The 16,704-nt window shown below is 39.2% G+C and overlaps 1 protein-coding gene across 1 annotated transcript in view; it reads right to left on the reverse strand.

Annotated features, from left to right (window-relative positions):
- Positions 1-16,704, reverse strand: part of PLA2R1 (phospholipase A2 receptor 1) — a 73,968-nt gene that overhangs the window by 8,675 nt on the left and 48,589 nt on the right. Inside the window, exons 17-25 of the mRNA XM_026647495.2 lie at positions 16,326-16,483; positions 10,743-10,807; positions 10,080-10,183; positions 6,848-6,990; positions 5,648-5,765; positions 4,587-4,717; positions 3,834-3,978; positions 1,343-1,581; positions 168-336 (exon numbers count right to left, since the gene is read on the reverse strand). Coding sequence (XP_026503280.1) covers positions 168-336; positions 1,343-1,581; positions 3,834-3,978; positions 4,587-4,717; positions 5,648-5,765; positions 6,848-6,990; positions 10,080-10,183; positions 10,743-10,807; positions 16,326-16,483 — 1,272 coding nt within the window. The remainder of the gene's footprint in view (positions 1-167; positions 337-1,342; positions 1,582-3,833; positions 3,979-4,586; positions 4,718-5,647; positions 5,766-6,847; positions 6,991-10,079; positions 10,184-10,742; positions 10,808-16,325; positions 16,484-16,704) is intronic.

Genomic DNA, 16,704 nt, shown 5'->3' on the forward strand with positions numbered 1-16,704 from the left:
TTTATGTCCTTTTGTGACTCTAGCCCTAAATACTTATATATTTTATATTATAATAATCAGTATTCAACTGTGAACCAACATACTTCTGTTCACATACTTCCATAGCCAATGTGTAAAACTAAATTAGTTGCTGCAGAGATTTAATATAAAACGAAACAATGACTTACCAGTTGGCACATGGCAAACTGCTCCTTGTAGAAGTCTTTCACAGTTAGCACTTTTCCACTGCCCATTAATATCAATATAAACACAGCTGCCCAGTGACTGTGACTCCTCGTCTCCCCAAAAGGTAAACAAAGACTTGGTACCATCTGACCACTCAAAGTTAAGCCCATTCTGCAAAAATAAATTTAGGATTATTTCTCTTTATGTGTTACTGTAACATTAGTGGCTTCTTCTTTTGTGCTGATATCCTTTTCATGGGCTGGCAAATCTGGCTTTTCCTCCTCAAGGCAGCTTCCTAACTAAACGATACAGACACATTCCCAAGGACAATTACTATGTAATTCTGCAAGAGCCTCATAAACTACAGTACCTGGCCAATGGGAGCTGCGGAGCCAGCACTCAGGGCGGGGGCAGTGTGCAGAACCGCCTAGCTGTGCCTCTGCCTAGAAACAGCAGGGACAGATTGCCGCTTGTGGGGAGCCACCTGAGGTGAGTGCCCCCCAGATCTGGCACCCCGAAACCACTCCCACTCCCCAACCCCCCGCCCCAAGCCCCCTCCCACATCCAAACTCCCTCCCAGAGCCTGCGCCCCAACTCCCAGCCCCGCAACCCAACTCCCTCCCTCTTAGTTAACTGGAATTTTTCACTTACTGGCACCCCCCATTTCCTTAACATACTGGATAAAAAAGATTTTACTGTACTAACGGAACCACTGTGGCAGCTGATCATGAATAAAGTAGTTATCTGGATCGTAAGTGTACCAAGAATGAAGACAAAGCCACTTCAGTGGTCAGCTTACAAAAGGCTTTTTGCCTGTGAATGTTCTTCTTTCTGCCTTTAAGCTTCCTTTCAGTGCTGGGACTCTAGCATCATACCAGCATCACATCATGCAGTGCTGACACCACACTGATCACAATTTACTTTAATGAAGCTTATATGTTGTGTTACAACTATAGATAAGCCCTAGCTGCATAGTTGGGTTTTGCTTCAGGATCCAAACTTCTCCCAAGTACAGGGGTATTCAGCTTGAGGTTTTTGCTGCAAGCTCATCTCCATTTACAAATCCACCAATTTCAAGTGAATATGCATTTCCTTCCCCCCCCCCCAGCTTATTATCTTGTTAGTGTAAAAACTAATCTACAATATCATATTCATATGCACAGACCCCATTACGTACATCTGAGGTAGACAGTCCAATCCAATGGGCGTATCCTAGTCTGTTTACAATGACAGTGAGGAAGGCTTGGTGATAATGGTCCGTAACGCTGACCAATTCAGTTCCATTTGCCATGCAGGTTTTTAAAGCAGCAAACCAAGTCAGATTCCCATGTATTAGTTTATATGTTCTGTTTCCATATTCTAAAGTATCTGGTACTGGATACATCTCAGATGCATCTATGGCATGTTTGGATGTATCTGCAACAAACAGAAAGAAAAAGACAAAATATCCAGTATTTTCAGTATCAAACATTTTCCTTTAACAGACAATGTTTAATAAAATACCAGTTCTCAAAGCAGAATGGCTATCCTTAAAAACAAATGTAAAACCCCCAAATCTGTTAGTTCTTCTAGGAACATCCCTGAGACCATGTCAACACAGCAAACACAAACACACACACGACTCTTGTTTGAAATCACAGCAAGGCCAAAGATTGAATTTGTGTGGAAAATGAATGGATTCAGTACACAGAGAGGAAGGCTTTCTCTCGACTCTCAAACTTTGAATTTCAACAAGAATTCAAAGGGGAACTAATGCCAGTGGGCCTCAATCCCAGGGTAAGTACCCATAAAGCACTATATACACAGAAACATGCACCAGCTCAGTGATTCTGTTTTACAGTGATGTTTTGAGAGTAACCTTAGAGGGTCTCATTACACACCTGTTTAATGGGGATCTCCTTGATCTCCCACTGGACTGAGGAGCTGGAATAATCCAAAGGTTTGCTTATCTGCTTATCATGCTAATAAGAGCCTGGTTTTGAATTGTAAAAAATACATATTTTGCACAGTGAGTAATGTACATATCCAACTGTGAGGTCTATCTTTTCAAGGAGAGAAAATTGTGCATGAGTCTCAGAGCCAAAGATTAATCCAAACAGTACAAAGACTAAGGGATGACTTCAGAAATTAGCTGTAAAGAGCATCACATATCATATGCAGTATCTCACTGATTCTGGCAAATGGATAGAACGGTAACAGAATCAGATGAGAAGGAGAAAAAAAGATCAATTGCACAAAGCTGAAAACACTTATGAGCCAAATCAGTTGGGAGGAAGAATTTAAAATCAGAAAAATGTGAATGATAATTGGGAATTATTCAGGAACTCTTTATTGGATCCCCACAATCAAGGAAGAAGGCCCTACTGGTAGAAAAATACCAACATGTTTAGAGGGGAAGTGAAGGCAGCTATAAAAATAGCGAAAATGTTATAATTTGCCAAGTATGATCATCTTGTTTATATTTTTGTATCACCTTTGTATGGTGAAGTATATCTGTATTTCCAAACTTGTGCTGTGTTTCTGTGTGACGTCCCCAGACAGATTAGCATCAGCAGTGCCTAGCCTGTTCGATGGCCCTTCAAGGGTAATCAACTGTACAATGAACCCATTGAAAGGAACCTGGGAATACACTTCATGAGTCAGCAAGGCATTTGGTATCCGTATGGACAGAATTCTAAGGCTTATCCATGCTATGTGCTGGGCAGCTTGTGTTTGGGACAAAGGAAGTACAAGCCACATGGCAAAAGAATATAAAGGGCAGCTGCATCATCTCCATTTTGTCTTCATTCCTGCTTCTTCCCTCTGGAGTAACGTTTCTACAAACGAAGCTCTGAACAAATGACTAAATGACCCATCCCAAGTGAGAAAAGCTATGTGTAGCTCTAAAGTTTGTCTCTTTCAACAAGAGAAGTTGGTTCAAGAAAAGATATTACCTCAGCCACCTTGTCTCTGTAATAAAAATAACATGGGACACATTAAATGGATTAAAAGCTGGCTAAATGATAGGTCTCAAAAAAGTAATTGTAAATGGGGAATCAAACGGCAGTGTTTCTAATGGGGGTCCCAATATTTAAATCAAGATGGGATGTTTTTCTAAAAGATACACTCTAGGAATTATTTTGCAGAAGTTCTACGCCTGCGTTATACAGAAGGTCAGACTAGAAGATTACAATGGTCCCTGCTGGCCTTGGAATCTATGGAAAAAACCCAACTATATTAGGTCTTCTAGTCTATCTTCCTGTCTGTGTGGATTGTTCTCTACAGTACTTTTTCCTAAAGTTTTCTATAATCCAGTTTTACAGGTCTCCTGCTGAATCTCATTGTCAGTAGTTTTTTCTGATGGTTAGTCTAAATTTCATACCATTACTCCAAGTTATGCATCACCCCAAATACCTGTTCCCCTCCATGATCTAAGATATGCAATGTATAGCCAGAAGAAAAAAACAAAGATAATACTCTTGGTATTGCTCATGTAGCAATGTTGATTTATCCAAAATGCTACAGATAATTTGTAGTTTTAGGCTGTTGACATGAAACCATGTAAGAGGTAATTTACATTCCACGGTTTATAAAGAATTTATACAACATACCACAGCTGAGAGAGAAGAAAGTGAGTAAGTTAATTAACAATGGAGAGGGGTGAGAGTAAAACAGAAACAAATCCTTACCTTGAGTCTTTTGGCAGATAAAACCATAATTTTTCTGACAGCTTTCTAAGTACCATTTTCCCGTAAAATGAAAATTAGGGTTATTTGATACCAAGGTACACAACGGAACTTGTTCTTGAATATTAGCACTGTTATATCTCTGACCCTGTAATAAACATATATCATGATAATGAATAAACACTGCCTAAAAACCAACTCTTAACTGATTAAAATAAAAATCATTACAAGAGAAAGCACGCAGAAGATTAACCAGCTGACAGTCACTAAACATGAACATTCCAATGTACAACATCATAATTAAAAATTGAAACATCATAATGAAAATTTTGCATAATTCAGTTGAAAGAATGTGAAATCAGAACTAACTAAATATTTCTCTATGCATAAAGCAATACACTGCACAGTATACTTCATGATAATTTTGATTCCCCAGTCTCTTTGGAGCAGATTTTAAAAACTCATTACCACTTGTTATGCCCCCAATTTTGTGCCTGTAAATAGCTGTAGGAGTAAATGATTCGATATGTGCGTCTACCCCATTGGCGGTGTAAATCAAATAGCTAGATGTCTACAGAGGATCATTTTTGCCCACATTTAATTGGACCTATGAAACTGTAACCCCCATTATTCGGATGTGCAAAAGTGAGCCCAGGTTGAGCCCCTGTCAAAAATCAGGCCCTATCCTTTTAAAAAATCATTTATTATTATGTACAAAACAACACCTCCCCACAAAACACATTTTATAAAACTTACATGAACTACTTCAACTGGAGACCAATTGGAATATACCTTCGGATGTTCATTCACCCATTTTTCATAATCATCACTCTGCAGACCTATCCAAACACTAGTCTTCTGTCCAAACAGATTCATTGTTACGAAAGCTGCAAAAAGAAAGCATGAATTTTAACACATACGTTATTGTAAGCCAACTTAATTACTAGCCAATGTCATTTCATAGGTATTGTCCTTATTAGAAGGAAAGAGCACTAGCAGCATTTCATTTCCATCTAATCTTAAATTTCCTGGTACTGATTGACTTCAGTGGGGTCAGGATCTAGACCATTATCTAATTAGGGTTGAAGAGGTTCCCACAGCAGTTGGAACAATTTTAGTTTTTTGATATGACTGTTTCACTGAACATGCATTTCTCCATAGTAGTTAAAAATTAGACTGTGTAACAAAGCTTGACGGCTAGATTTTTAGTTCAACTAAAAAAACCTTTACACACATGACAAATTTTAACCTGGGACTTTTTTGAACAGGGAATATAAAAAGTGCCAAGTGCACAGGTGTTTGTTACTCTGACCAGTCCAAAATAGAGTCTATAAAAAGACAATCTAATATAGTGCAGATAAGACCCAATGCACTACATTCATGTAACAAGGATACTAGCTTTTCATCATTATTACCATTATTTTTAATTAGGTAGATTTTACAATATTATAATGTTGTTTTCCTAATATAGGAATTTTATAAAGCAATCTTTAAAAATGTATCTCTCTATCTCTGGCATTTCTAATTCATGCATCACCTTTGTATGTAAGCACAAAGTGTTGTGCAAACAATAATCCTCAAAATACACTTTTGAGGAACACAAGGAAATATTATCCCTGTTTCATAGTTTGAGAAACTGAGGAATGGAGATTTTAAAAAGATTGTTCAAAATCACTTGAGAGAGTTAGTAGCATAGCCAGGTTTGGAATGTGAGTGTTCTTAATTCCCAGTCCTGTAATTAAGATTATGCTTTACTTTACTAATAAAATAAAGTGTCATCTTTATTATAATGCAATACAGTATGGTCAGTAAAGTACCTTGTTCTACTTCATTTTCAATAGAAGCTAGTGACCCATCCTGTTCACTGCAGAAAGTTTGGGCAGAATACCAGTTCGTCAGATGGTCTGGATCCTTTGGAATTTGTATCAAAAAGCACTATTCCCAAAAGCAAAAAATGTTTAATTTTTTTACATTTTAAAATGAGTTTGGTGATTGTTAAAGGTGCTGTATTGACAGTCCTGAAGACTATAGTCTTCTGATTACCCACAGAATAGGTGGCAATGGCCTGCCATTGTGTTTGAACCCTAAGCAAGAATGACAATCATTTCAAAGGGAGACAGGGCAGGGCAGAGTCCATGCTCTTTCAGTATCTAGGCCTCTCTGCCAAAACTGTCAACAAGAGTGAAAAATCAAGATCAGCTGGGTCATGAATACTGTGATGTGGACAACTGCCCACCAGGAACTGGGCTGAAGCCATCAAATCAATTCAAACAGGTCACTGAAAAGTAAACATTTATTTGCATAAACACATCTCTTCTACATTCTTGGTATTAATTTTCAGTCACAACCGATCAGGGCTGGATTCAAACCAGTTTAAAGGTGAAATGTTCCTTGGGCCAAATTTACCCCCGAAGTCAGTGGAGTTTAACCAGGGATGACTCTGGCTACCTGTCTGTCCCAGGGTTACAGAATACACAGGTTTAATATAAACCGAAAGAAAATTTTATCACTGCAACTCTAGTGTGTGAATAGACTTAGGTTTATAATCTTTTCTGAACATTATTGTAACAACATGTATAGGAATGTGACAATTTCTGAAGGAAAAATACAGGGCTCCATTTAGCACACAGTCTTCTTGTCATATTGGAATCACATTCCTAGGCAATAAAAGCCTTCTTTAGTGCGTATGTCTTAATTGGGGTATGGAACAGGCTAAGGCCCCAATCCTGCAGACACTGAATACACGTGACACAAAAACACGAGTAACTTCACACACAAGCACTCTCATTTTACTCAACAAAGTCAAAACATTCTATAACTTAAATGGGACTACTTGTGTATAGAAGTACTGGTCAGCATAATCATTTGCAGAATTGGGGCCTATATTTATATGCCTAAAAAGCCTGTTGTCAAAAGGGAAAACAGTATCTTCAATAATTTGTAACATCCTTAATAGTCCACTCACTATCATACATTTGTAATGGGCTTTGAATAAACAAAAATATATATTTTTTTACCTTGAATCCAAAGTACAGCCATCCTTTGGGACATACTCCTTGCTGGTTCTGGTTTTTTAGAATTTCTCTCTCTATTATCCATACAATTTTACGCTTACAAATAGAAGGAAGAGAAATGGTACAGTTTTCATCACCCCAGAGTCCTGTGAAAAATAATTATAGAAATTATGTTGTTACATTCATGTTAAAAAAGTTGCTATGTACATCAATTTGACGACTAAAAATTACTATTTTTCAGATGTTATTGTTAACATTGCTATAAATTTATTGGCCAAATGACACAAGGCTCTACATTCAACTCAATGGTATTTCTCTGTATGTCTTTCTATATTAGAGGTGGCCAAGAACTGGAATTTACATTCCGCTGGAAATACTGACATTTTCAATTTTGTTTTCATTCTGAACTGGAACAAAAAGCTGAAATTTTGAGATTTGCTGTGAAATGAAAATTCAGAAAAAAATTGATTTGGGATCATTTTGAAATATTTTATTTCAATAGAGCTGAAGTGTTTTGTTTCTATCATTTTAATTCATTTAGTTTTTATATTATATTAAAATATTAAATATATATTCATATTAAATATACTATTTAAATATTTTAATATAATATGAACAAAAGGAATCAAAACAAAAATATTTCAGCACTATCAAAGTGAAACATTTAGACTTATTTCTGTTGAAAATTTGTCAGAATCAACATGTTTCTGCTAACCATTTCAATTTCAACAAAACTATCAATGGAAATTTTTAAACCAGCTCAAATCTGTATAACACAATGACTTTTGAAAACTGCATCTGGTTAATTCCCAAATTCCAAAATTGGAAAACCAGAAAAGTTTGATTTTCACTAAAAACAAACCCACAGACTGCCCATTTGGTGCTGGAGGTAGAGGAAGCTCCCTGTCGCTCTCTGCTGCTGTCTACAAATATCACAGACAGAAGCTTACTTGAGGGATACACATTTCCTTGCTTATGTAGATTGAGCTGTACACCATTCTGGGGCCCTTGCTCCCACCTTGGCCAGTTCCCCAAGCCGGGCCTCTTGCCCTTCCCCCCCACCCCTGCCAATCTGGCCAGCCAGCCCCCACCTTCAGGCAGGCAAATTGCTCCTTTCACCCCCTTGCTATGCCCCTCCCCCCCACAAGCTCCTTGCCCACTCTCTGGCCAGTCTCACCCCTTCACCCTCACCTACATTTACACGTAAGTTGGATAACACACAACTTGAATTACATGAGCAATGAAGTGTGCAACCCTCTAGTGGCAATTTATTGCTGAGAATTATACAACATAGAGGTGCTGATGCTCAGAGGTGCTGTGATGACCCATACTAGAAAATAAAAAAAGAGTAAATAATCACAGGGTCTCATTTCAAACTCAGCCTAAGAGTCCTGTTTTGTCTGATTTCATCTGTTCTCTTTCTTGCAAGCTCTACTAAACATCTTCATTTTTGGCCATGAGGACAGCCATGCTCTCTCTCAAAACACAGCAGTACCTTGGTTACTCCATGATGGAGCAGCGGATACTACCATAGTTGATGCAATCCATGTGCCCCTCCGGTAAATAGTAACCCCACTTGCCTACATATTTCACCTTTGGTTGTTCTCATCGTCACTTCAAAACACTGCTTCTTACAAGGTAACAAAACTACACAACTTTGCCACTCAGCCTACTCTCAACACTGAATCTATTTTGACAAACAGCAAACATCCTTTTGGTTGACACCTGGAACTTACAGTATTGCCAACCCCCAAAATTATAAGTAAGATCCCAAAAAATCATGAGATTATTAAAAATAATACATTTTAGGTTCTTTTTAAAATTTGACTTCTGCTTTTTGAGCCTAGGGATCACCTAGTTACAATTTTTAGCTTTTCTCCATTGCCACAAGGGATAGAAAGTTAATTTAATTTAATAAAAAACCCCCAAAGCTGAGACTCTTATGTTACCAAATGACATCAGAAGCTGGGGCTTTAAGAAAAACATCCAATATCACAAGATTCATGATAAAATTCTGAGTTGGCAACACTATAATTTTGATAACAGTAGCAAAAATATAGATCCAGCTAATGATGCAAGGAGCTGACAAGGGAATAACAAAACATTGTGCCAACAATCCTTAAGCAAATTGGCTAAAGAACCAAAACCAAGCTAGAGCACTGAGTTAGTAAAGTTTTGTGTTGGCATAACTACAGTTTACAAAAGTATTAAAAACCATTACTAAATCAATCCAACTCATTTGGGATGAACAACTGGCTGAAAACTGGCAGTGCATTAGTTTTACTGCTGTGCAAGAAAAATTTCTAATATGCACTGAAGATTCATTGTATGACTGGATTATTTATAATTTTGATATTAAAAATTTGGAACTTTTAATGTTTGTTTTAGATGCTTTGAGTCAGTCTCTGGGAATATTTTCAGGTTATTTTGCTATGGCTTTGTTCCAAATAAGAGTGTCACTATCTAGAGCAGGGATGGGCAAACTTTTTGGCCCACATCTGGGTGGGAAAATTGTATGCAGGGCCATGAATGTAGGGCTGGGGCAGGGGGTTGGGGTGCAGAAGGGAGTGTGGGATATGGGAGGGGGTGCGGTGTGCAAGAAGGAGCTCAGGGCAGGGGGTTTGAGTGCAGGAGGGGTTCGGTGTGCAGGAAGGAGCTCAGGGCAGGGGGTTGGGGTGCAGGAGGGGATGTGGTGTTCAGGAGTGGGCTCAGGGCAGGGGGGTGGGGTGCAGGAGGGATACGGCAAGGGGCTCAACGTAGGGGATTAGGGGGCTTAGGCCTGTGGGTACCACTCCCGAAGCTCCCATTGGTTCCCTGTTCCCGGCCAACGGGAGCTGCGGGGGGTGGTGCCTGCCGGTGAGTGCAGCGCACGGAGCCCTCTGCCCCGCCCCCCCCAGGGGCCGCAAGGATGTGGTGCCGGCTGCTTCTGGGAGCGGCATGGGGTCAGAGCAGGCAAGGAGGCTGCCTTAGCCCCGCTGTGCCACAGGGCTTGCAATCCTGCGGGCTGGACTGAAAACCCTGACGAGACGGATCTGGCCCGCGGACCGTAGTTTGCCCTCCCCTGATCTAGAGTTCACTTACTGGAAAAAAAAAAAAATAGATTGTGGGTTATTTTGCATGTTCTACAGAAATATAAACCTCAATCTAATTTAGCAATAAAATGTGCAATAACCCCTTTAGGCCCATAAAACGATTAGTTTTTGATTAATGCAACAAAAGGAAATGTAATATTGACCTGTCTGTGATGAAATGAAGCCACATCTTTCACCTTGTGTGCGCACAGATCTTTCTTTTCCTTCATTCCAGTTCTCATATACTAATGGTGACCCATCTCTCCACCTGCATAGAAACATTAAACATTTAGTCTTCATGTGTCAGTATAATAATGCCTGCATCTGTAATTTTCACTCCATGAATCTGAAGAAGTGGGTTTTTTACCCATGAAAAAATAAATATTTATGCCCAAATAAATCTGTTAGTCTTTAAGGTGCCACCGGACTCCTTGTTGTTTTTATTAAACATTTAGTGACATTCTCTTCTTTTTTCCACCCCTCAAATTGCCACTACGTTAATAAATGCCACCAAACAGATAGAGGATAGAAAACGTCCCTTAATTAGCTCACAAAAACCCCTATTCACATTGTTGTGTTATATCCATCATAGCCCTTTCAGTAGAAATACTGTTAAAATGGGAAAAAACAGTAATAAATTCTGAATTACAGCCCGCCCCCAATGACCTAAGTGGATCCTTGACACCCCATGCAGTCATAAAACACAGTCTTATTTTGACAAACTGAAGGGCAACTTGTAAACAAGATATTTCAATTTAAAAAACAAAAACAAAAAAACCCCGACAAAACAAAGCAAAAATCTCAAGCACACTTTAGTACATTCTTACCGAAATCCATCACTAGATACTTCAGAGTGCAATCCAATCCACCAGCGTATGTCATTTTTTGATAGCTGTAAGAATTTTTTTTTTTTTACCAGTGTTTAATTACATATAGTTCTCCTAGTAAAGCATAAACAACACCTAAGACCCAGTCCTACTCCCACCAAGGTCAACGGGGGCAACATCCAGTCCAAATCCTGTTTGCCTTAATTTATACGAGTAGACCCATTTACTTCACGGAGACTATTCATGCAAGGACAGCGAGATTTGGCCCTGAGTTTGCATTTGGATCTCCGATTTACAGAGGATAAATTGCCAATTTTAGGGATTTATAGCTTGTTGGTAAAACTGTGCTGTGACCTGAAAATTGCTACACAGGTCTGAACCTGAACTTGTTTTGTTTACTTAAGATATTTTTTTTTTAAAAAACGGGTAATTTAACTTTTAAAATGCAAACATTCCCTTTTAGTATTAAAATAATGTTAAACAGTCATTAAAGTTTGCAAGTTGGTTACATCACATTTTTAACGGCTTTATTATTACAGTTCTACATTACAGATTTTAGAGTGAGTGAGGTGTTCCTTTTAATCCAGAGAACAGATACAATACAGACAGCAACAATGTAAGCTTCTACTCACTGCCCTGCCAACATGTCTCTCCCCGAACTGTGGGTGGGGACCACTTCTGGGATGACATGATTGTTGAGTGTTTATAGATAAGGCTACATTTTAGTCACAGGTATTTGTAGTAAAAGTCATGGACAGGTCACGGGCAGTAAACAAAAATTCACAGCCCGTGACCTGTCCGTGACTTGTACTATATACCCCTAACTAAAACTTGGGCCGGGAGTGCTCTGGGAGTGCCGCGGGTGCTGGCTAACATTCAGCCCAGGCCTTGTAGTTTCAGGGATGTGTTGAGACATGTGGAATTTCAATTCTCCTTGTCACACCTTGAAATACCTTCAAAAAAGTTTCTCATGCCTGATTGTGATCAGTGCAAGGACCACATTAATTCCATTCAAACGGTTTACAACTTTAATTATAGTTGCCCATGCTCCTGCTACCACTGAAGTCAATGGTAAAACTTCCAATTCACTCTGAAGAAAACAGGATTAAGTCCAGTATTTCATGTAGAAGCTACTATAGCTCAAGAACACTTGGCTATACTGGGCTTTAAAACTAGTTGGAGCTTCGGTGTAGACAAGACTCTGATGGCCAGAACTGTTTTTATAACTGAGGTTTAACTAAACCAGTTACAGGAATAGTTCTGCTGCCTGCAGCTCCAGCTGGTTTTAACAATTTGATGTTTCCCCAGTGCAGACAAGGCCTGATTGGCAAGTATTACCCGATCCTCCAAGGAGCTGAGTGCCTCTTGTGAGATGCTGAGCAATCTTGACTCCTGCTGAAGTAAATATGAACTGAGGGCAATCAATACCACATGGGATCATGCTCATAATCCGACATAAAACCAGTGAATTAAGTTGAGTTACTCTAGATTATTTATATACATTAAATTTACATTAATAATTTAATTAGACTTGAGAGCAGAATCTGCCTCTTTTTTTGTAAACACAAAATTGTAAATCCTCTTTTTACCTAGATCCTTGAAGGATATACTGGTAAAGTCAGTATTACATGCAACATGACTTTAAAACTTGTCTTATTCTTTTGACAACCCATTAATAAATATCCACTATTTGTTTTTAAAATGAAAAAATGTTATTTTAAAAAGTGGTTAAGTAAAATCATCTTCATATAATCATTTTGATTTACCATTTTAAAAATGATTTTAAGTCAGAAAAATATTTTGTAAGCGTTATATATACTTCATGAATAAAATATATATTTTAAGTAAAACCAAGTTATAATCTCAACAGAGCATAAACTATAATAAGAAGCAATAGACCTGGTGATTGAAACATCTGCTGTACAACGTATACAAGGATAAGATGTTCTTTCATTACAACCTATCCCTGTTTAAATTCATTTTCAATATATTTTGCGTGAAAATTCTCACTGTCTACTACAGATGAAAACAGGCTAGTAAATCATTGAAAGCTTAAAAAAATCCCATTGCATTAAGAAACAATCTGCTTAAGTGTTTGTTTTACTTTTTAAGGTAAAAGCAGAGAGGACTTTACATGCTGACAGTAAAAGTAGACAGTAAACAATTACAGCTTGATATCTTTTTGGCTCAGCAATAGTTGGTGATCTTTTAAATTAGTGCTGCAGAGTGTAGTATTGCTCTGACTAAGGCACCAGAATCATAGCTATTATGTGTTTTTTTTTTTCTTCCTTCATTCTTTATTACTAAGGACATTTAAATGAAAACAGGCTCTTTGTTTCTTGGGAATTCATCTATTTCTGCAGCTATTTCTTCCATGTAAAATAATAATAATAATCTGCTTATTACATCATCACGATTGCTATGGAGATTCTGATTTCATATACAAATGAGAATTATGATAATTTAGAAGCAAAAATCCGGTTTTCATACAAATTACCTTAGTAACAAAGGGCTCTAATTCAGAAGAAATCGTATGCAGCATTCTAAAGAATGGGAGTTGGGAGTGACACCCTGGACTGGCCTATTCATAGGAAAAGTTGATCTGTTGTGCAAGGGCTAAAGCAGCCAGCTTTGGAGCTGCTTAATGAGTGGGAAGCTTGTGCATTACCGATTCCTGCTCAGCACTGCTGAGGAGTAACTACAGCCCTTCAATTACCTCTTTAGAGATGTATGCTTAAGAAGAGGACTTCAAAGCATTCAGGAGAAATTTCTTACCTGATAATTTCCTGTCTGCTAGCAGCATCTCCCTCAGTTCTTATACATACGAGCTATTGCCCTGCTGTCTGCAGTTTCTGGGTGCAGTTCAATGCTGCTATAACAACCCCAGCTGGTCAGGTCCCCTTCTCCAGCTTGCCATCACATGATTCATTCCAAGCTGTATAAAAGCCTTATAGAATATGATTAACAACAATAGCTCCAATGCCAACCAGTAAACCATGTATAAGAGGCTAACAGGCCTACAAATTGTAGATATAAAAATTAAATTTCGCTCCTTGGGTAAAAAGCCATTCAGGGAAGGTAGAGTTGTGGAAGACGCTGCTATCAGAAAGGAAATTATCGAGTATGAAATTGCCCATTCTGCAGCCCAGTGTTTCTCATGAGATGTATGAGAAACAACAAGCAGTGAACAGAAATAGGGAGGAATAATAAAGTCAAATGAGATATGGAAATTACTTCCCAAAATTAATTGCTAAAGTGGCATGTAGCACCTTCTGGCCAAAGGAGGCCTCTGAAGAGGATAGAAAATCCACCTTATAGTATCCAACAGAGGTGTTAACAGAGAACCATGCTGCTGCCCTGTAGATCTCTGCAACGAAAACACAGATTCTTTCTGCTCATGCAAGTCATCATAAACCTCATGAAAGGTGCTTGACTTCACCAGCAACAGATGAACCTGATGTCTTCTATGCCTCTACAATGCATAACCTGATCCATCAGTCCAGGGATCATTTCAGTAGCAAGAGCCCTTGGCACTTTGGATGAAAGGACTTGAACAAGAAGCCCAGTCTTCTTGTTGATTCATTACATTTGATATAGATCCTTAGTGATTTATGAACCATCCATATTACCCCACAGCTTTTCTGTAGGAGGCTATGGTTTTGGACAGAATGATGAATCATCTCCTTTGAGACATGAGAAGATGAGTTCACCTTTGGCAAGAAAGATTCTGGGGTCCTTACCAGCACCTTGTCAAAATGGAACACACAATGAGGTTCCTGTTAAAGTTGCCAACTCATCTAGCAGACAGGATAGTGACTGTGTGGGGAGGAGAGGGATGGTTTTGGTTTGGACGCACCATCCACCACACTCCAATTTTCCCACAAACAGGGGAGCACCTGTGAATTTGGATGAGCACAGGATTTGTTTGGAGTGACTGTCTTGCGAGGTGTAGCCAAATGTGGCACCGTGCCTGGGAGATGAGGTCTCATTGCTAGAGTCCTTGGATTTGCTGTTGGGAAGAAGGGGAGCTGTGTAGAAGCCTGCCTCTTTCCCCAAGGAGCTTAGGACGCACTTCGTTATCTGGGGGTTGGGGGTGTGTGTGAGAAGGCGGGAATGACATGGTGCCCCTTAAGGGTTTTTTCCTTATGGCCCAGGTCTGTGCTGGGACTTGCCCCCAAAGCTGGCTGACTGGCATTCCCCTTGTCTTGGATTCTCTCCCTGACATGTTCTGCATCTGTACATTGGGCTTTTCTGCATTAGAGTCGCAGCTCCTCAGGGTGGGGAACCCGACATGCCAGTCCAACTCTAAGGCCCTGTGCTCTGGCAGAGCGAGGGTGGTTGGCTGTGAACAGGCAGGTCATAATTCACCCTCTGGAGAACCTATAAATGCTGCCTCACATATGGGAATACGACTCTGATTTAGCCTGGTGAGTTCTGGGCAACTCTGACATGCCTGAGGAGGAGCAGAAAAGTCTGGTAGGGAGGCTGTGACTGAGACCACAACATTGCTCAGGGGAACGGGAGGAAGGTTGCTCATTACTTCCCAAAAAACAATTAAAATTAAAGCTGGAAAAGAAATGCTTGGGAGCAAAGGGAACCACCACTGAACTGCTGAGACAGAAGATATGGATGCAATCCAGAGTAAGGGACGTAACCAGCAAGGGCTGTATTACAGGATTGAAATGCCCCCAAAATTGCAGACAGGAGAATAGCCCATACATACCAGAACTGAAAGAGATGCTGAGCTGCAGAAAGATATATCCATCCCACATTAATGTTGGACATTAATCGGTCCATGTAAATTCTGCTGGTGCACTTTAGAGTAGTGCTGTTTGAAATAGTACTACATTAAAACACACTAGAGAACCTTTAGGGAGCACCAGCAGTCTCTATCAATTAATGTGAAAAACCTTAATGCACTTTAGAAGTCACTCCCCCATACAGTGCATTGCCACACTGTGTAGATAAGCCCTCAATATGTTCTCCAGTATCATTACCCAAAGGCCAGCTACAATTTACTATATGACAAGAGAGCATTGTTGTGCAACTGTATAAGACCAAATCTGGCCTTATGCAACTGCATCCATAGCCCCAGTCTGTGAGTGAGCTAGGAACCATGATGGCAAATTTGGACTCAATGATGCTGCAACAACTCCTATGGCCTGCACAGACACAGAGGGATGAGTGGAACAAAGAGGGAGAAGCTTATGATAAAATAGGTACAGTGCATGCAGTGTGGGAAGCTCCTTTACATGAACTCAACACTTCCCAAGCACTTCCACAACTTTGGAGTAAGGAGCTGTTTTTTGTTTCTCTTGACACTTACGCAGCAAGCTGACCTGTCTCTTGATTGGCTCAGACCACTGCAACTACCACTGCCCCCCGGCCCAAAAGGTTACTAACATACAGCAAGATGGTCCTTTATAATGATAAAGTAAGAGGTAAAGATAATAGTAATAATATAAGCAGAATTGTTTCTAAAATAATATGACTCAACTTTTTATAAAAGGTAACTGAAAACCAGAAATTCCAAGAGATGTTATTGGTACTGACATTTAATTTTGCAAAGGTTTGTCTTGTTACCTGTTTTATTCTACTGTGAATAAATTCTTGTTCATTAGAGGATTGTATTGTGACTATTTCACCACGAAGCCAACCACAGATGAACTCAAAGATGGTCCACTCTGAGGCACTAATATGAAAGAGGTATTCTGCTCCTTGATAATAAGACCATGGTGGTTCTAAAATAGAAGCAAAAGATTTAAATGTGTTGCAAAAGGTTTAAGACTTCCTTTCGATTCTTACATGGAAAATTCTTTGCAACTAACAAAACGTCTATCTGAATATACTATATATCACAGGACAAAGATTCCATTATAAAAAAACCTCTCATTAACTTTGATCTATCATATATTATAAACTGACAGAGATACTAAGCCAAATTCTGGCCTGAATCATACCC

This window comes from Terrapene carolina, unplaced genomic scaffold (genome assembly GCF_002925995.2).
Source record: "Terrapene carolina triunguis isolate 2854851 unplaced genomic scaffold, T_m_triunguis-2.0 Scaffold62, whole genome shotgun sequence".
NCBI lineage: Eukaryota > Metazoa > Chordata > Testudines > Emydidae > Terrapene > Terrapene triunguis.